Here is a 21,347-nt window from a genome sequence, read left to right as displayed (position 1 = left end):
CCGCAAGGGCTGCCGGGGCTGCTTATTGTCCCTCCGCATGCAAATGAGCGCGGCGGGCAGCCAATGAGACGGCGGGCGGCCCGCCGCGCAGGCGCCGTGGCGCGGGGCGGGGTTGACCTCCCCGCCCGCCCGCCGGGCCTCAGCACGCGCATCGAAGATGGCGGCGGCCGGTCGGGGGCGGAGGGGGCGCAGCGCGCAGAGCCGGCTCTGACGGCGCCACCGCAGCGGGCGGCGCCCGGTGGCCTCTGCGGGGCCGCGGCGGACCGGCTCGGGAAGAGGGCAGAGCCGCCGCCCCCCCCCTTCCTCCTCCCCGCGCCGCGGGGGGCGGCGCAGCGAGGGCGGAGGGAGGGCGAGGGGCCGGGCCGGGCCGGGGGGGAGGCTGGCCGCCTGCCGCGGGCTCGGGCCGGTGGGGAGGCGGCTGCGGCGGTGGCTCCCCTCGCTCGGCGCCCTGGGCTGCTGGGCGCCCCGCGCCATGTTCTCGGTGCTCTCCTACGGCAGGCTGGTGGCGCGGGCGGTCCTGGGCGGCCTCTCTCAGACGGACTCGCGCGACTACAGCCTGGTGACGGCCAGCTGTGGCTTCGGCAAAGACTTCCGCAAGGGCATCCTCAAGAAAGGCATGTGCTACGGCGACGACGCCTGCTTCGTGGCCCGCCACCGGTCGGCAGACGTGCTGGGTAAGTGCTGGAGCGGCCGGGCTGGTCGCGGGAGAGCAGGGGCTGCGGCGCCTGTGAACGGCCAAAGCGGGGTCTCTCCTCACTGCTGAAAGACACCCCCCCCCCCATGCTGCTCTGAGCTGCAGCATGACCCCCCGTCCCGGGCTCAGCCCGCCTTGAGACGGGGCAGCGCACGCCGCCGCTCTAGGCCCAACCTTGGTGTGTCACCTGTCGGTGCCTCCAAGGCCTAGCGGCTCGGAGGAGCAACTTGGAGCACGCTCCGCTCTGTTTCTGTGTTTAAAGTCTAGCCGAGCGCGGTACGTGTTCCTTTTCGACACAAAAGGCCATTGAAGCAGACGCTTCCTTATTTTAGCCCACGCTACGTCCTTGTCAAGTGAAAGACAAAGTGACATTGAGACTGGTTTCAAATGTCAAACTTCTATTTCGGTGTTTGTTGTATCCTGATTACACGGTCCCGTTTGCATTCGTGTGCAAGGTGAATCTTAAGACTTCAGATTTCAATAGAGTGAAAAATTACAGCAAATCAACGGACTCTTCAGCTTATGAGTGGTATTGTTTTTGACAGCGCTTGACCTTTCTCCCGTGTAGTCAAGGTTGAATGTGGCTGACAACTTGCAAAAGTTAGTTTTTGAGCTTCTCAGTGGCAGAAAAAGTTTACGCTGCAACTTTTAACATTCAGGAAAAAGAAAAAGATCGTTTTTCTCCCTTCTCTCTTTTCAACTGAAGAATGGTGGGATTTTGCTGCAGCGTGTCGGGATGTTACAATGACAGCACAAAATTCTTAAGTATCAACCGAGCACCGTAACTTGATTACAGTTTAATATAGCAGACATTATTTCAGGAAACTGTAACTTGGTGCTAGGTAACAGTGTTGCTGGTTATTCTTAAGGGAGCGCTGTAGGTGATGCTATAGTTTTCAAAGAGATAAGAAAGCTCTATCAATGTATTAGGTAATCTGCATCTCTTCTTTTGTGCCTGTTCCAGAGTACCTTTTTTTTCTTTTTTTCCATTCGAATTAGCTGTTGGACGCCATACTTTAGCATGTGACTAGCACTGGCTGCCTTTAAAGTTCATACGAGGCCGACACTGACAAATAGCTGAGCAATTGGTCCTCATCCCTAAGAGAAACGTAGAATCCGTTTTACTTTATAGGTGGACTATTTGCATGGGGAGGAGGGTGTATTTAGAGCCATTTGCTGATGTTTAGGGGTTTTTGGCCATATTTGGTAATTACCATATGCGTACTTACAGTCTGTCTTGTCTTCCTGCTGGAATCAACAGAGAATTGCATTACTGAGTTTGTCTTTGTCATCCAGTTGCCATGAAAATGAATGCAAACAGAACTGTAACTGTGCTCAAGCATCAAACAGCAAAGGCAGCTTCAGATGTTTGAAGTACCAAAATGAAAACAGAATTTAAATAGAACTTTTTTTTCTGTAAAACTATTTTCGTATTTGTTCTTTATTGCTTTTCTAATAGTCATATGTAGGAGTAAATCAAAATTGCTGCCTGTTCTGCAAACATTAACGCTCAGGATGGTTTTTGAGGCAGTCTAAGTTGTTGCTTTTTCCTCATCTGCAGTTTAAGCTTATGATTGTAGTTGCCTCCTTGTTTCAGCTACTGCGATCACCTCTTTGTTCTCCCTTTCTCACCAGCTCCTCTACGCTGCTGCAAAAGCAGTTTCAGCACCAGGGTTTCCCTGTCCTCAAGTTCTCTTATTTTCATCACAAATCTGAAATTCCTTACCCCTCTTTTAGTGAGCCACATAACTTTTGTGCTAACTCAGTATACCTCAGCAAAACTGTCTGAATTGTTGCTTTTCAGGTTTCAATTTTTTTTAGGTTTAGTTTAATGAAGAGGCTCAAGTGCTTTTAGCAGAAGTGAATGTTATATACACTAAGGGTCTTCTTAGAGAAGAGTGAATTTCAGGTGTGTCACTTAGATTGTCTGCCCTAGTAGTAGTCAGTGACAAAGCGATGCCAGATAATTAATTTAAAATTGCTCTGTGCCCGTCTCTTCTAGAATCAGTATGTGGAAAGTGAGCCTGTGTGGGGTGGATATGGGTGTGGTACAATAGTGAAAGAGCTACTCCCAGCTACTTGGCATGAGTGCTTAGGGATTCATTTTCTTTGGTCAAACAACAGTTTACAAGGGCTAAAGAGGTTGTATGTTAATAGCAGAGATGTATTCAAATACAAAAATGCGAAACGTGTTTGTTTCATGTATGCCGCAAAGGGCGAAAAGTTAACTTTTTCTAGCCTCTACTTTATCCTTTCATAGTAAGATCAACAGAAACCTTATGAAAACTCATGTTATTTCCAGCCCTCTCATAGATTTTAAAGGCTTTACGGGAACTGTTACTGGTGTGCTTGAATCCTTGGGTCTTTGTCTCTGATTTTGTCTTCTGACTGTTATGTGCATGTTAGTTTTTTTTTTTTTTTTTTGATTTCCCCCCTGTCCTGAGCATAGGAAGGAACAAGAAACTCGAAGCCGTAGTGCTTCCTTTGGGATTCCTCTGAGAAAAGGAAATAGCTCTACTACTAATATTAATCTCTGCTCTTGGAGCCTCGTGATTCTTGCCAGTGTTTGCTTACTGCTGCTATTTGTACCATGTTGTATCTTTTGGTATGTTCGCTGTCAGTTTCTTGGTTGTCCAGATTCTCTGATAGTTATGGAATGAAATGGTCAAAATATTTGAGTATCTTCTCGACTCTGTAGACATTTATGTAGCAGTTCACGTTTGAAAGCATCCTTTTTAACTATAAAGGATAGAAACATAACTTTTCAAAGCTAAAAAACAGACTGACACCTTTTTTTGTAATTATCATGAGTGGAATTTTTGGAGCGCAGGGAACAATTTTTTATATAAAGCATTTGAATTCATTATTTAAGCATTTCACTTAAACAAGTTTCAAAATTTAGTTTTGTTATAAGTGCTGAGATATATCATGCTGGTGATCTTTTTCTCTGTTGTTGGGATCTGCCTTTTCTTGCTTATTCCTGCCTTGTCAGGATCCTGATGTCTTTGCTAGTTTTTATGCATTTTTCCAAACTATTGTGTGACTCATTGTTGAAACATTACAGCAACCAATCTGTATCCCGTGACAGCCTCACTTATACAAAGTCTGTGCTGGGTAAGAGTTTGGGTGTAGCCAGTATGACCTGACTAGTCTTCCAAACTATTTCTGTCCCCCAGAGGTAGTAGGAAAAAAAAAACTATCTTGCAACAGGGCACCGTGTGTCCACTACAAAGTTGAAATTTGGCAGTTGTTCTGTCTGCTGCAAATTTTGATTTGGGGTTGTAGGGCAGCTGCTCCAAACTGAAAGGAATAGCACTTTATTTGGAAAATTAAGTTTGTCAGCAGCCTGCATGGGAGGTGTAAACCCTAGACAGACGAAGCCCCTTGCTAGTTGCTAGTCTTACTATGTGTCAAGAAAGATATGAACAAGAAAAGTAAACTACAAAATGTAAAAGGATATGTAGATGAAATGTCAAGGTTGCTCTGGCAACTCTAGAGGAAGAAGGGTTTCTCTCTCTGATGCCTGAAGGTCACATAAGACGATGTTAAGTGGTGTATTTAGAGCCATATCTATTAAAGAGATTGCTGCTAAAACTTACCAAACTCCAGCAGGCAAGCGGTCTGCAGTCTGCATGTTTCACGTACTGTATTGGGAAAACTCAGAACGTCTCAGGTTGATTATTCAGTGGTCTGAAAAAAAAAAAGTCTACGTGTAATAGTCCGAGAATATAAAATGAAATTTTTGTTTTTAACATGGGAACGTAACTATTGTCACTTGTAAAGGAACTACAAATTATTGAGAAACACGCCCATTAGCAATTATATTCACTTGACATGCTTGTCAGTACAGCTAATCCAGAAGTCAGCAGAGCTATTCTTAAATAGTATAAAATGTGACCTCTTAGAAATGTAGCTCTCTTTCTGAGGATGAAACTAAGATCTGATTCTTCTTCTTTACCGCAGTTTCTGTAAGAGCACTGAACATGTTCTAATCGGAACTTGCAATTGAATTTTTTTTTATTATCGTGTGTGCTATTGGTGCTTGTTGATAGTGGACAATTTTCCTTTCACAAGCAGGTTTTGAGGGTTGCTGCTTTAAAGAAAAGCAGGTTTTGTCAGAAATCACAGAAGGAAATAAGCAAAGCTGAACACAGGTACAGTAGCTAAGGCATTAATCATACTTATGTTGCAGGAAACATTGCAAAAATTTCCCGCTGTTTACATTGGTTCTTCTGAACTATTAATGTGTGAGCCTGAGGTTATTCAGGCTCTAAGTACTTTCAGTACAGCATGACTGATGTGTGTTCTACATTACCTACCCCTTTTCAGCCTTTAATTCTCAACTGCCACTAGCAGTTCAGCTACAAAAAAGTTCCTGGGTTGTGCAACATCTTGAGAGATTATGTAGTTCTAGCTATGTGGGGAAATTTTTACCAAACTTTTAGGGATAAATAATAATTTAGTGCCTTCCTGTAACTATCAAAATCCACTGAACAATTTCTCAGACTGGAAATGGATAAGAGATCCACTGGTAAAAACCTGTTTTAGGAATCATGGTGTACTGTAGCAGGGAAAAAATGATGCAAGGGACTTCTACTTTCTCCTGGAAGTAGGTGCATAATTTAATTTTTTCAGTTCCCTGTTACTCCCTTCACATGTTGTTCAGTATTGTCTCTCGCTTTGTCTCCTTTTTTTTTTTTTTTTTTTGTCATTTTCACTAGCCAGTTAGTTATTCTTCCATCTTTATGTTTAATGCAAGGCTAGTTAAGGACTAGCATAACTTTTAAAATGCATAATATGAATAAGTAGCCTTTCATTTTGTAACTAGTTATCAATCATGCATAATCTGCCTCTAGGGTTTTGTATTTAACTATATTATTTCTTTGTCAAAATTTAGTGTGGGGTGGGGAACCATTTGACTGTAATATCATAATCCTGTACATGCTGCTTTTGAAGCTGCTAGTGAAGGTAATGCTGACTTTAAGCTTGTGACTTGCTTTGGATGGAGAACTTATCTAGGTGTATAATTTATCTTGTCACTGATAAAACAAATCATACCAGTTTATCTCGATTCTGATATGTTGACAAATATCAGGTGCTATATTTCAAACTTCCGTGTAGTACTGTAGGTTGTGCCATGTTAACATTTTAGTCCTTTTTCTATATTTGATGCAAAATAAATCTGGTTGCATAAATATATCCTTTTGATGCTGTTTTATCAGTTATTCATGGCTGATTCAGGTAAGGCTCTCAAGAAGTTTAAAGCTCGTTAGGATGAGTGGAATGTCTTGCAATGTTATTTGTGGTTTGCACGCAAAAGCAGTTCCTGCTGGCATGCTTGTGCCTGCCTGGTGCTTCTGTGTATACTCATTCTTCTTAGCTGATATGACTTTTGAAAGTGACTGGCTTTTGAGAGATTTTTGGGACGGGGTGATACTTTTGGATTCTGACCACGGGCAGCTGAGCTTGCCAGCTGGCCAGAACTTCCAATCCTGAAGCTATTGATTTGAAGCAGATTTGATAATGTCATGATTTTGTTCCTAACTTTTAAGACTGTTTAGTTTTTATTCAGTCTGAACTGGATAGAACATTTGGATCTGACTTAAACATGTACAGTGAAAAGCACATATTACTAGTCTCGGCTTTGGCCGTCTGTTCTCTGGGCTTCTGCAGTTAACTTTATGCAGTGCTGGCAGTCAAAACAACTTTAAGCTTGCATTTCAGCTGGTGTTCTAGCCCAGGTGCTTTTAGCGCTATTGATTCGGTTTTAATAAATTTGAATGCAAGTATCTTCACTTGCTCAGTTTCAGTGCTGCAGCATCAATTACTTGTGCTTTGTTTAGAAACTTTGTTATGATTGTCTCTTTATGAGAGATCTTGATTACTCAATCTTGAAGAAGTTAGAAAGAGCCAGTTTTTGAACTGACACATGCAGCGAGTATTTAATCTGGCAGTAGTGTTTGTGTATGTTCCAGCAGAAGGCAATGCAGTGGAGAATCAACTCTGTCACTAATTCTGAAGGGTCTGCATAGTGCAGTGAAATATTTGAGAAGCATTTACTCATTTAAAGCAAGTAACTTATTTTGATATTTTCAATTGCTTTATTTACCGTGATTGTTCATTGCGCCACAGGCATTTTATTACGGTACATGGACACTGATGTAACCTCTGAATAGGTTTTAGCAGGGAAAATTCAATGAAATACTCTTTTTACAGAATGTTTTGATTCACTGAATAGCTTTAAAAAAAAAAAAAAAAAAGGAAAGATTTTATACAGTTCAACTTCAGCCATGCAGTTTGTCTTAAATATGCTATGATTCATATGTTGTAAGATGAGTGTTTGAAGTTAAACAGTGGATGCTAGAAGACCATATTTAATGCTTTTTGATGAAGTGTAAGAAAATGAAAACTTGAATATTCATCTTATTTACTTGTTAAAATAATAATTTTATTTTTTTTATTTGTCTTAGGTGAAAATAAGGATAGTATGGATCAGTAGAGCTCATCATTATTCCTTGCCAGTGATACTGCTGATAGTGGTACAAATTTTCCTTTGATAAGAGAGGAGAAAACATGCTGTTGCACAGAAGGTGGCCTATTTATGAGAGTATAGTTCTCAGTTCTTGTTTCTTCTGGAGTTTGGAGTATCTCGCAAATACTTTTTTGCTCCATGTTTCCCAAATATCAGATATCACAAAGTTATCTTAAACTTTAATCTTATTTATGTTTCATCTTTTTTTGGTAACAATGAGTTAAACCCATTTAAAATTTCACTCCTTTTCCATAAAGCTATCTAGTTTATGTTGAGTGTTTAAAAAACATCTGTAGGGTGAGATGGCTGAAGATCTTAGGGAACAAGGAATCTCTTACTTTAAGACAAAAAGAGTGAAGATAGATACTTTCTAGGTGGTACTATGTAATGTAGAGCTTCCTGAATGATTTTGCCTATGTACTGTCATTGATCTGGATGGCAGCAGTAATGCCTGGCTCTGTGCCTGAGCAGGAGGAAGCGTTTGCCTACTCTGGCAGTGTTCGTGTACTATGCTTTAGGAGCCTGTAAGGTCATTTAACTTAAATGAATTGACCTGTCTTCTTTTAAAGCATGCAATTAAGAAAACAAACAAACAAAAGCAACAAAAAACCCACCCCAAATCTTTGTAGAAACCCCACGCTGTCTATCTGGGGAGAGGCCAAGAGCTATATGACTGTGTTAGTGCATGAGTTATGGGGAGCAGATTAGGACAGACAGATGTTGCAGTTAAAGCATTCTTAGGAGCTTGTTCAGGAATGTGATGGTCCTGCTGCTCCCGTGCCAGGGATGGAGAAGGAACGCGTGACTCTTGTTGATTCTTAAGCAGATGCTCTGTTCTCTCCAGTGTGGTGCAAAGTTAAGTTAGAGGGACCTACTCATAGACTAAGTAGAGGGTACTCATGTTGGAAGGTACTGGCAGAATGTATTGATAGCTGTTTATAGCTTACAAAAAAGCAGACAGGAAGGAAGACAGAAAAAGCCATTTAATGACTCAAGATAGGACTATGCAGTACGCTGCCATGATTACTGATTCAAATTTCCTGCTTGGAGTAAGGTGTGAGCCAAAGAAATTGACTGGCATATTCTCCTGTGTGTTTTAAAAATTGAAATAGGTTTGGATAATTAACCTGATTGACTGCTTTTTATGACGGCTTTCGTTCTTGCACTGTAATAGTGCTGTAATACTTCTATTTAAATATTTCCCAAGAAAAATAATTTTAAAAATGGTTTGTTGAGCATCTGAAGAAACTACGTAGCTTTTGATGAGCTTGTTTGTAACAGCCTTAGGACTCAAAAGCTTTGGTCAGCAATTGTCAAACATAATCTCCTTATTGTGTTAACACTTTTGTCACTGAAGCAATGCTAGTAAGATGGCAGATGCAAGAGGTCCACTTGTGTACAGCCTTCAGCTTCATTCTGCTATATTCAGCTAGAAAAATCAAGGCTGGATTGTGCTCCTCAAAGGGGAAAAAAGCTGCTCATCAGGTAACTTAATATGAAGCAGGCATCATCCTCATCCAAACTGACATTTCTCAGTTTCTATTTCAGTTCATATTCTAGATCAGACTGGAAACTTTTTCCTGTTGATCTTTTAGTCTAAACTTGTTTGACTGGCGGTAGAAAGCAAAGGGTTAATCCAGTATTAACCAGAACCTGTGGGACTCATAAAGAGAGGATTAGTTTGTTCCCGAAGAAACTAGAAAAGGCGTTTTACAGAATGCCAAGGTTGCTTTTGCAAGAGCTTCGTTCCAGACTCTGCTCTGAAGAGATGAACATGGGGATCTGCCTTCCTATTACTGTTCTTCTAAGAAAGAAAACATGGACAAAGCAGGTGTCTAAAAGGTTGTGCACTATTTTTGGGAGAAATCTGATTAATGTTGATAGGCTGTTCAGAATCTGGCTATAACCTCCTGTCAGATTATAGTTCGTGCCAAGGTCAACTCTGAACCTTCCATCTCAATTTCAGACGGTGTCTGGTGTGAAGGACGTTTGTAGATGAGGCAAACGTAGTTGTACCATCTCAGTCAAATTTTCATGCATTTGCTAGAAGTGGTATTCTTTCTAAAGAGACAGCTCTTTAGCACAATCTGATCTCTGAAATTGCCTCTTCATGCTTTTATCATGAACAAATTATGTGAGCTTTATTTTGTTATAGAACCCTGTGCTCCAAAGGATTGGTTCCTTACAGGCTAGGGGTCAAAAAGATTCTTAAATTCTGAAAAAATTTCTGAATAGAATTATTTTTTCCTTGGGTAGATTTCTCTCATAGATAATACCTATCTTCAGACAGTGTTTTAATGTTAACATTAAAACAGATTGAGGAAATTAAATACTTTGGCCAAATAGGCAGTAGAATACCATTTGCTGTTAGTGACTGGTCACAGTAATAAACTGAAAGCAAAGGCAGAGTCCCAACTGAGCCCGTGATACTTGCTACAGAGAGTCTCGTAATGGGCAAATTAACCTAGTTTTCTTTCTGATTGTCAGTTATCCTGATTTTTTTTTTCATTACCCGTTTCTTTTAAAGCAAGATTCAGAGCGCTCTTTTGTTCGATACTTACGAATCAATGATAACTTCATAATTTTGTGGTTGTATCTGTATTAATTGTAACATTATCAATCTGGCTTTTAGACACAACACTTTTTTCATTTTGTTTAAAAAAATCCATTTCTCTAACTCTTCTATTGGGATTAACATCTCTTCCGTCATTGTGCATATCCCTTTGTATACACTGTTGATATGTCTGATTTTTGGAGTGGTTTTTTTTCCCCTTATCTCTTGAAAAGATCTCTTATTTCAGCCTATGAGGTGTCTTCCTTATTGCCACCATACCTGCATTCCTCCATAACCACAAGGGCCAAAATTTCACTAGAAACCTCATAGTTTAAGAGCTAAAGGTACTAAATTGTGGTTCAGGGAGCTGAAATGAGGCACGGCTATTTGGATGAGAACGCATAGACGTGCAGCTGTTGGAAGAGCTTAAGATACTGAAGGTTTTCTGTACAGTTTCTACCACTTACTCCTGACTCAGCTCAGGAGTTTAGTTTTTTTATTGCAGCTGGCTTTTCTTATCTTTACCTGGCAGTGGCATCAAACCACTGTGAACATAGTGATTGATTCTGCTGCTCATCCACTTCTGACCACCTCCTTTCCATGTGCATCTTTGGTATTTACCTCTGCTGTTGCTCAGAGGCTTTCCAAGCTTTGGCAGAATTTGTCTAATCCTCTGCTATCTAGGCTGTTTTGAATAACTAAATGAAATTTGACTGGACTGCAGTCAGTTTTCATTCTCTTGCCTGGCAGGAGCTGCAAGCAACAAACTACTTTTGCAAGATGTAGGTCCCGGCATTGTGTTGGTTTGCATGGTTTTTGAACGCTTTTGAAAAGTAGAAGTTTTGTTTCTACAGAAACTGAGGTTACCAAGTGGAAAGCATCATCCTTCCAATGAGCAAGTTGCTTGAGGAAAAGCTTCGGGGCATTCAACAGTGCGGAAGAGTTTCTTTATCATTTCTATCCTATTTAAAATCTGAGGACTTTAAATTTTAAAGCCTTTTAATGGACTAAAGGAAGGTTAATGTGATTTGATCCCCCAAAAGCTCCCCAATGGTTGTTCTCTAGTGAAGTCAGCCTCCTCATGGAGTTCTGAGCAATAGACTTTTACCCTCTTTCTAGCAACTCGGATGATATTTGGAGCTTTATGTAAGAGCTGGTGTTAGAAGTTATATCAAAAATGCTTAGAAATTTTTTTCTTAAAGCTTTTCAGCCAGGTGTTGCGTGGTACTTTTTAGTTATTAGAATGTCATAACTGCGAGAATTCAGTTAAAAACCTTGTTTTGGTAGACGTTTCGGTTCATATAACCTTTTTTGTTTTGTTTTCTTCTAGGGGTAGCAGATGGAGTAGGTGGCTGGAGAGACTATGGGGTTGACCCTTCTCAGTTCTCAGGGACTCTGATGCGAACATGTGAACGTTTAGTAAAAGAAGGACGGTTTGTACCAAGTAATCCTGTTGGGATTCTCACCGCAGGTTATTGTGAGCTGCTGCAGAACAAAGTACCCTTGCTTGGTAAGACAGCAAAGATACACAAACTGGATCTATGTTGTATGTTATCTAGACATATACTTAGTCGGAGTTACTTAACTCTGTTATGCTTCTACCACAAATTTACAGACAGTTGTCGTAATAGAAAAACACAAATGAAGATGTCTGTTTTGGTAGCATCCTTATTTTTACTTGTATGTTTAAAAATTACCTTATTTAACTCAGTAATGCAGGGAATTCTTGTTTATCTAAAGAAAAACAACCGCCTTTGTATTTGAAGGTTGGTAATTCACCCATGCTTGCAGAAAGTTTGCAAAATAAGTTTTGGTATAGAATATGCTATTGTGTGTGTGCTTGCGCATGTGCATTATTTCTCACGTGCTCTCTCCCTCCCTCTCTCTCTCTCTCTGTATATGTAAATGTGCATATAAATAATCATTCTCCATTTGAAAACTGTTAAGAGTTCCTTGTGGCTTTTTGTTTAAGCTGTCTGAACAAAAATATTTTCTGATGATAGTAGTAATAGGATGCAGTTCTACTCGCTGCTCTTGTTGCCTTTCTGTCCAACAAACTTAAAACCTAATTTGCTGACTTAAGTGGTTTATATCATACAACCATTGGTATTTTATACTCTTTTTATAATTCATGGGGAGGGGAATCACTATAGGGTTGGGGGTGGGGAGAGTTGATGTTTTTGGCAAACTGAAGTATATGCCTGGCATATTCTGTGCCAAGCATGACTTTAGGCAGTGTATCCAACTGCCTTGGAAATTGTGAGCAGGATACATATGAAGGCAAAATTTGGGCTCAGCTGACAACCTTGCAAGCAGAATGCGTTTCAAAAGGGCACGTGACCTCTTGCACACCAAGAAAGAGTTACCCTGCGTGATATGCATGCTTCTCACCTGACCTTAAAGTACTGTGCCAGAAGAGTCCTGGGTAAACTATATTTAGCTTGTCTGCTGAGCTTAGGAACAGATGTTCTTGCGTTATATGCCTAAAGAATAGGTTCAAACTTCAGAAACGACCTCAAGTATCGCTAAAATAGCGATGGTTGGTAATTCCACTAGGATTTTGTATTCTTAATAGTGCTTATTTGTGCAAAGCATATGTAGCTAGCTGTAAGTGATCTACAAAGTGGGCCAGTGGTGAGAGCTCTCAAGTCCTTCGTAGGCGGAGGCAACCCTGTTTGGCTTGACCTTTCAAATTCTGAAAAGCAGCATATGCTGAGTCACAAGGTCTGCATTCCACACATGGCCTCCTAGTTACACTGTTAATACAGTTAGAATTTGAAACTAATGATCCTTAGTGTTTCTCCTTTGTCCAAGAACAGTATTCCTGGAAGTAGGAAAAAACCCTTGAATTACCCCAGCAGTGAACAGTTAGGATTTATTTGAAATAAAGGGAAGGGAGAGGACTTCATGAAGAAGGATTCATTAAATATTAACTTCTCCTTGCTATTGTGCTTTAAGCCTTTATACTTAGTCTATCAGAATTGAATCTACCAAATATTTTAACATAAAACTGAAGTGGGAGGAGATTGAGGCATTTATTTAAGTGCTGTTCTTGTGTTACAGAACAATCTTGGACTCTGTCATATATAAAACCTTAATCTTTTTTTCAAGATATTCTTTTGACTTATTCTCTAAGAGTAGAGAGCAGAGGTCCACTATAGGCCCTAAAGAACAAATTTAGTGCAATAACTAAATATTCCGATATTAGAAAGTGAAGCGTCTGGAATAAGTGATGCCTAGAGCCAGCTGAGCTTTGGTAGCAAGCCTGACTGTAAGCCTAGCTCATTGCAAGTCTGTGGTCCTCTTGAGGTGTAGCTGTGCTTGGAAACTTCTGCTGGTGGAACACTAGGGCGGAAGATAAGTTATTCTCTAGCCAGTAATACGGAGGCTTCTGTTGGAGGTGGTTTGAAGTCGAGAAGAAATGCTTTTGCTTCAGCTATATTTCAGGCTTTCCAGGAATGAAAGTTCGTTTTGATGCATTGCTATCCCGTCGGCAGAAATTAAGTGACTTATGTTTTCTGTGAAGGACTTTGTGTATGAGTGTTCTTGATACAGTAATTGTTGTGGTTTGCCACCAAGCACAGTTGGTAGCTAGATCCCAATGAATGAATCAAGAATTCCTTAGTGTCCTCAAGCATGACTGGAATAATTCTGAGCACTGTAGACTTGTAGAAATGTTTCTGTTCTGTCTTTAAATTTTTAACTACTCTAGAGTAGTATTTGTCTCTGAAACATCTTTTCTTTCAACTTGTGGAGGTAATATCTTGAATACAAGACAGGAATTTTTTTTTAACCTGGTAATAAGATGGGTGGTGAAGGTATTTACCAAAAAAAAAAAAAAGTTTCCGCCTGTTTAAATAGGACTGCGTTAAACTTGATTTGTATTGTCACAAATTAAAAAAAAAAAAAAAAGGCTAGCAGAGTACCAAGTTATGCATAGCATAGCCTATTTGTTGTCACTTAACTGGATAGTGGTGCTGATTTCTTCAGCTTTAGGGAAGTATATTACTTCTAAATGGATGGCATGAATAAATTGTGTCCCTTTAAAATGTCTAGGCCTTTCTTATTTAGACAGTTTTACAGAGTCATGCCATAAATAAAAGCATGTTAATCTTCTGACAAGAATAATGGAACAATACTAAGAACCGCTTGCAATTATCTATTTACTTGCCATGGATTATTTACAGTTGATGAATGAAAGTGTGTGGAAGGAATCTAGCAGAATATGGATGCTATGGGAATTCAATTATTTTAATGCTTTCAGAATTTCCGCAATTTATGTTGTCTGTAAATCCGATCTCCTATAGCAGAATGCACTGGCATAGTTTAGGATGGAAAACTGTAAATAAACTGGAATAAGACAAATATTTGTCAGCATAATGCATTTACCTAGATCGAAGCAAGAAAAGTTCTACATAAAGTCATAGTTTGTGTTGTAAAGATTTCTGGTATCTTGCTATTTTTAAGTGTATATTAATTTTCTGGCATTATTGGATGTTTCCATATAGAATAAGCAGGTTTTGTAAGGTTAATTCCAGTTACTATTTTCTGTTTGCTTCCAGGAAGCAGTACAGCTTGTATAGTAGTTCTAGACAGAACAAGTCATCGTTTACATACAGCCAACTTGGGAGATTCTGGATTTTTGGTAGTCAGAGGAGGAGAAGTAGTACATCGATCTGATGAACAGCAACATTACTTCAACACTCCGTTCCAGCTGTCCATAGCTCCACCAGAAGCAGAAGGAGTTGTCCTAAGTGACAGGTAAGATGAGAGAGGATCTTAAATCTTTAATCCGTAATCGTGATCAACTCTCAGAAGGTTGCAGTTCTGCTGCTACCATGCTTTTTTTGTATGGTGCAGTATAGCATATGGGCTTTAAGTAAAATATCCCACCAGCGTCTTACGCCTGTCCCCCTCTGTATTTAAGGTAATGTGAATGTTTCTCACCTTATACTTACCAAATTTTGGAGGCTGTTGCTCAGTCCAAGTTTGTGTTAATGGTTATCCATTCATAATGACATATTCCCATAGACTCTATGGTGTGCATTCAGCATGTTCTGGTCCATGGAGGGACATTGCTCAATAACGCGGTTGCAGTGAAGACTGCAGCTGTTGGATGCGCTGGCCATCCTGCATCCGGCTTCTGTTCCAGTCCCTGTCTGTACTCTCTTGTGACTGGTTGGGAGTACACTAATTTAGATATCTTGGCAGCAAGGTAGTAAGTACTTGAAGAATAGAGCAGGGGAGCATGTGACTGTAGCTTGTGTTTCTGAGTAGCTGTGTTTCCAGCAGCATATTGTATTTGACCAAAATGAGCAAAACTCTGTTTGGCAGAACACCAAGCTGGGAAATGAGAGTATTAGGAAAGGACAATCTGTTCACAGAAATGAGTTGTTCCAAAGGCAGACTTGTACTTATGTCCTCCCCTCAGAAATCTAGCATGTTAGGCAAATCATTCCTCTGAATTTGTGAAATCTCACAAATAAAATACAAAAAAAAAATTGTATTTTAAATGTGTCAAAACTTAGCTCTCGGATCGATGGTTACGCGCGCTCATTAAAGTGTTGTCCTTCTTTTGAATACAAAAAGATTAAAAAAGGTGTCTTCAAGGAGTTACTACATAGTATATGGGGAATGGAACAGGAATCTTAATTTTGTTCATTTAAGATTTTAAATCTCAAGCCTCATGCAGTTAGATTTAGAACATTTACTGCAAAAATAGCTCTTCTCGAAAGTTACTGGAACTCCTCACCGTTCTTGCTTATGTACTTCATTTCTGTTTTTTTCACTTCGTAAAGCTACAGGGAAGAAGCCAGTGCAGGATTCTGAAATTAGAACCCTTAAATAATCTATTAACCTCTGTATCAGACTAGAGTTAAATTACTTTTTCGAATTCCGGAACTATTAAAATGTTTTATTTTTTCTGACATACTGTGTCTTATGTGGAAAGAAAAAAGAGTATCAGAAGGATAATTGATAATGTCCAGTGGGAATCAGGAAAACAAAGTAATCTGAGTCATTGCATAACAAGGAAAGTGCAAGATAAATCAGCTGCCACGCTTCCATTCTGCATCATGATTATAGCTTGCTGGCTAGTTTCTGCACCAGAAAGTTGACGTTAATTACTACTCATGCTTGTTATCTAAATGCTCCTCTGGTATTTCTTATTTGTTGCCCCAATTAAATGTTGAATTTGGTTATATGTGGAGACGGGCAGGCAATCTAAAGTCTATTAACCTTCCTGAAGCTACGAATCAGTTGAGCAAAAAGCATCTCTTCTGCTTTTTGGTATAGTCAAATGGTGTGATATGCTGTGCGTTTTCTTCCTCTTAAAGACCCCGAAGGATCTTTAAAAATGAGGTTTTTGTCATTATGCTTCTTCTGAGAATCAGGTTTGGCAGCAGTATTCATGGCCAAAATACATATTTCCTTTTCTTTGTACTGTGTAATGTGTGAGACCAGTAGACCTAGTTGTTGTGGTCTCTTGGTAGTGATTTCTGGACGTGCTGTATTATCCGTTGCAATAGAAAGTGATGCAGAATTCTTAAGTGTTTTAGCCATTCCTGTTATTAATTGTCCTTTCCAGTATAGCTCTGTTACATGTTTAAGATGGTTGAGAAGGAAACCCTGAACTGCCATTCTGCTTACTGGTTTCCATGGAGATACACTTGCGAAGTGGATTAGCCTGCAGGATTGTTCATCTGGGAATTTTAAATGCAAATCCTTTGTGTAATAGCTGGAGCGTTACCTGTTTGCAATCACGGTTCTTCTGTTGTAGCTTCCTTGACAAGCCATCCCGGTGCAAAAGCTCCACAGTTAGTGATTCTTTCTTCTGCAGCAAAACACATAGCAGTAGTGAATTGCAAAAGCTGTTGATGTGCTAGTGTGACATTAGTTGGCGCCTTAGTGAGAGCGGGAGTCCGTTTCTTTGACCTACCTGTTATCTTCACAGCCCTGATGCTGCTGATAGTACTTCTTTTGATGTCCAACTCGGAGACATCATTTTGACTGCAACAGATGGACTCTTTGACAACATGCCTGACTACATGATTCTTCAGGAGTTAAAAAAGCTAAAGGTAAGAACTGCGTATGTTCTAAATCTCTCACCTGGCTTTTGCCCTGGCAGTCCCTCATAGTTATTACCATTATTTCTCATGCACATCACCTCTGTTATACATAAAACAAAAGACTTACCGCAAAGCCCTATTATGTGGAGGCTTTTCGGTTGATACCACATGTGAGCAATAGAAAGGGGCATTCACCCCAAAGCACGTGCTCTTGGATCTCATCCGCTCTGATCTAGAAGCAGGAGCTTCTGCATAAACTTCCTGAGAAAAAGCCAGTACCATTTCACTGACTAGTGAAGGGGATGGGGGGAGATGGTCAACAGCAGGCACTGCCCCGGCCAACTGTTCATACACTGTATTTTACCTGTACTTTCAGGTTATAGATTGTATACGTGAAAATACAGCATTCTCTTATGGGGTATTTGAGGGGGTGAGTTCTATACTTAAACATAATTTGAAGGTTATCTGAACACTTATAAAACAGTATTTCTAAAGGAAGTATGGGCTATCTAAATTGAGTTGCATGTGTGTGAAAATCTTTACCTTTCTGTTAAAGATTTCATTTTTTCCACAAATTTTTAACTTTTCTAGGTTAGGAACTGCAAATGTTCCCTTTAAATAGTAAAAATGTATTAAACAATTTTAATTTGGATGAATGTTGTGTTTAACGCTATGTACTTACACAAAGGAAAGCATACTTGTGAAGTACCAATATGTATAACTTCCCTGGGGACACTCTTTTGATGATATGAAATGCAAATAAGGCTAACGTGTAAAATTATAGTGTGATTTCAAAAAATGTTCCCTGTTCTTATCCTGGAGCTACACAGCTGAAAGGTGATGTCAAACAGAAATCTGTATCTTTACAGACAAGGATACAGAGAGGCCCCCTCTGCTCATGAGGTAGATTGCGTTTCCCTCTCTCTACAGTCACCACTATCATTTTTCCCCTCTTGGTGTAGTGTTCGGACCTGAAAGTGGAAAGCATGTAGATATGCCGTAAAATGGAAAATGTGACTGTAGCACAAGTCACCCTCTCACAGAGGCTTTAACCAAGCTAGCAATGGTAATGGCAGCATTGAAGATGCTTTCGCATGCTTTAATGATCAGATTTGGAAGATACTTGTATGCTAGTAGCTAGCCTGTATGGCTGTTACTTATGCTATGGCTAGATAATACTTGGGTTTGCCACACTCCTACTTTCTTTTTTTCTGGGTAGACATAACCTTAGCCTGAGCGGATGCTAGGGGCTTAATTCTCCTTATGGAAGGAAGTTGAGCTCCACCTATTGGGTTATTTAGGTAAGGCCCTGGAGTGCTCCTTGGGTAGGAGGTTCAGCCTGAGCACTGCTAATTCCCCAAGCTGCTGGAAAGATTCTGATATGGCAGGACATTTAGTTGAATAGTTAAACAGTGGTGATTGTCATGTCATGTCTGCTTGAGTATTGAAAAAATAAGTCTTGGAGAAAAGTAGCAGAGGTACTGAAACAAAAAAGATTGGAACTTAAAGAAAATTAACTCCATAGAAAGTTTGTGCGCTCATTAACATTTTTCTAATCTAATTTTTGAAGTACCCTCTTTCTTTCTCTCTCTCCCCCAAGTAAGCAAGCGCTTGTTGATTTGGGCAAAAGGCTCGGAGAATTAAGACTTTCTATTCAAATGAAAACATAAATACTTCAACCAGGCTTCAACTGAGCCTGGTCTGTGAGGGAAGAATGGCTCTATCCATGTGAACTGCTATTAGTGCTCTAAGAATTTAAGACCTGCGTTTCCTCTATAAAATGAGTCTTACAGCTGCTGGTAGGAAACAGGTTTAGACTTCTCTTCTGAAGATTTGCAGTTCTAGCCCAAATTTATAAGGCCTAAAATATAGTGAAGACTCCATTTGGAATAAAAGGTGATAACCAGTAGCTGAACTTGTAAAAGAGAGGTCTTGCAGCCAGGCAGCTATAGAGCTGACATGCATCAGTAAAATGATTACTGATGGAATTTCTTACAAGAACAAATTTTTTTTCCTCGTTAATTTAGAACTCAAACTATGAGAGTATACAGCAGACTGCAAGAAGCATCGCTGAGCAAGCTCATGAGCTGGCATATGATCCCACTTACATGTCACCATTTGCACAGTTTGCATGTGACAATGGATTGAATGTGAGAGGTAAGTGTGTTGGGTTTTTTTTTTCCTCCTCCTACTCCTGCCATCCTTGAGAAATGTTAAGTTAGAAAGTGAATTTCTGGTACTCTAAAATCTGATATGAAAACATAGCGTTAAGAAACGTACTTGGCAACTGAAGATCTGCCCCAGCCTAGTGCTTTGTGTTTGACAAGGCCCCCATCCCAGGCCCTAGCTAATCAGAGGCTGGCTGTAGAGCTCGAGAGAACTCAGCTCAGCACACTCTTCGATCAAATATGTACTCTCGTGCACCAGGAATCTAGCGCGGTACAAATTCTCCAGGTTCCCGGGGGAACTGTTCTTGACTTGTTCCTTGAATCCAGGCTCTTTGTGGGTTATTTTGTTTGTTTTGTCCTTTTACCGTTGCTATCCAAGTCCTGATCTCAAGTGTTGGCTGTATTTTCTATGCTCTAGAAAGGTCACTAACACTTGGCAGAGTTCATAGTCTTATTTAAATAAAAAAAAAAAAATGCTACTAAAGATCTCCTCATTATAGCTGTATCAGGAGGGCAGGATTTCCTGCAAGGCCCTTTAGCACCTTTCTTAAAGGTTGAGACAATAGTTTTAACAGCATGGAGCAAGAGCTTTACAAAGAGCCTAATCTATTGTGGAAAATCTAAATGGAATCTATTGCCAGCAGTGTCCAGCACAATTATTCACTAATGAAACTGCAGATTTCTTGGGTCCAAAGGCCTGATTTGAACTTCTGCATAATCAAATACCTCTTTTTTGAGCTATTTCTGTAGAATTTTGGAGTGTATCGATCCAGTTACTCTGGTTTGAAGAGTGGTTATTAAAAATACTAAGTAGCCTTTAAAAGGATATGCATCAATACAGTGCTGGAGAAGATGCTAAAGAGATACTTCAGTATTTGAGCTACAGTAAATTCCTGAGAAGATACTTTTTTATTGATGCGCTATAGTCAAGCTCCAATTTCAGTTAATATAGGGGAAAAAAAAACAAAACCTCTCTGTATATTAGAAAACAGGCTTTCTGCTCTACTGGCTAACAGTGTTCGAGGTTCTATATGCCTTTTAATAGTTTGTGATCTCAATATTACTTAAAAAGGAGAGCTCTTTCGTGCCCTGTTAAGTGTTGTCGCTACTCAATTGCGTTTGGAAAAGAAGCGGAGGAAGCACTGTTCTCTTGTCTGCAAAAAAAAACAAAACTATTTTGTAGTATTTAAACTACTAAAAAGAGCTTTCAGTAGGGAAATATCGCAGACTAAGAAGCTATATAAGATGACCCACTGTGGTTTGATGAAATAGTTTTATTTTTCTTATGTTACAGGGGGAAAACCAGATGACATCACCGTCCTTCTTTCTATTGTAGCTGAATATACAGACTGATTTGCCCAGAGTGTCAGCTTCTGATGTTTTCACTATCCCTGAGCTCCTAACTTCACATGTACAGTTTCCTGCTGGCAGGATTGCTTTCTTTCTTTGCAGCTGATCTCAGCAGCCAGATTTCAAGCTCGTTGCCTGTCTTGAGACACAACTGAAGTCCTTGTTAAGAACCACTCGTGTAGTACACTGGTCTTTGTCTGCCAGCAAGAAATGAAGAAACTCAAGGCTTGAAGCATGTCTTTCAGAGCTTAATAATTGTCCATAAAAGGGGGAAGATCAATCCCACGTCGTTACTGCATTTGAAATGTGACTTACTTTCAAATGGGTAGAATTGTTTGAATAATGATAAACCTAGATTTAATAGAAAAAAACCTCTGCAAGAGGGCGTGTTACTATATCTCCTAGAAACGTTCACTATTCATTAAAGGGTATGTTACAGAACACAGTTTCATAAGCATAGTCTTGTTACAGTGATAGCTGAGGTTTTGTGTTTCTAAGCTCCAGTTTTCAGGAGACTTTATAACTGCTGTAAACCTTTTGCTTTTGCCATACATGGTGTCAGCCTAGGAGCCTTTTCTAGTACAAAATTTCAAAAACATACTTATTTCAAGTTATATGGATGCAAATGTGTTTTGTGATTTCAGGTGCTTAACTGTGATCTTAAAAAGTTCTGCAGATCATTCGTCCATAAAGGGCCTGGTATCTGGATGTTTTGGCTGTGGGCAAACTTTTTTTTTTTTTTTTTTTTAACAAAAGTAATAAGTCAGTCTCAAAAAGCCAAGATGGCCAAAGTTGAGGTCCCTGCAGCATTTTAACCATCTCACCAGCATGTGATCATATGGCTTAAGTGTACAGTGAGAGGTTGCATGAAGTACAGGTCATCCTCAGCTCTGAACGTCTTTGCTTTTGGTAGATGATTCTGTTACCTTAACATAATTTGTGTTGATATTGCCATTCTTGTTTATATAGAACAGAATATGTT

At 39.9% G+C, this 21,347-nt stretch overlaps 1 protein-coding gene across 1 annotated transcript; it reads left to right on the top strand.

Annotated features, from left to right (window-relative positions):
• Nucleotides 1-355: 355 nt before the first annotated feature.
• Nucleotides 356-21,120, top strand: PPTC7 (protein phosphatase targeting COQ7). Its single transcript, XM_068911099.1, has 6 exons — nucleotides 356-674; nucleotides 11,111-11,290; nucleotides 14,343-14,541; nucleotides 16,733-16,856; nucleotides 18,875-19,004; nucleotides 20,310-21,120. Exons 1-6 carry the CDS (start codon nucleotides 473-475, stop codon nucleotides 20,366-20,368), a joined length of 894 nt encoding a protein of 297 aa, XP_068767200.1. The 5' UTR covers nucleotides 356-472; the 3' UTR covers nucleotides 20,369-21,120.
• The last annotated feature ends 227 nt before the right edge of the window (nucleotides 21,121-21,347 follow it).

The sequence above is a fragment of the Struthio camelus genome, chromosome 17, assembly GCF_040807025.1.
Source record: "Struthio camelus isolate bStrCam1 chromosome 17, bStrCam1.hap1, whole genome shotgun sequence".
NCBI classification, from domain to species: domain Eukaryota; kingdom Metazoa; phylum Chordata; class Aves; order Struthioniformes; family Struthionidae; genus Struthio; species Struthio camelus.
The sequence above is the reverse complement of the archived record's forward strand: the minus strand, read 5'-3'. Positions and strand labels throughout refer to the sequence as shown.

What these genes read in the sequence shown, in the direction of transcription:
- PPTC7 (XM_068911099.1), top strand. Translation starts at nt 473, where the DNA reads ATGTTCTCGGTGCTCTCCTACGGCAGGCTGGTGGCGCGGGCGGTCCTG. An exon ending in GAACAAAGTACCCTTGCTTG is followed by an intron (nt 11,291 to 14,342) that starts GTAAGACAGCAA and finishes GTTTGCTTCCAG; the next exon opens with GAAGCAGTACAGCTTGTATA. An exon ending in CAATGGATTGAATGTGAGAG is followed by an intron (nt 19,005 to 20,309) that starts GTAAGTGTGTTG and finishes CTTATGTTACAG; the next exon opens with GGGGAAAACCAGATGACATC.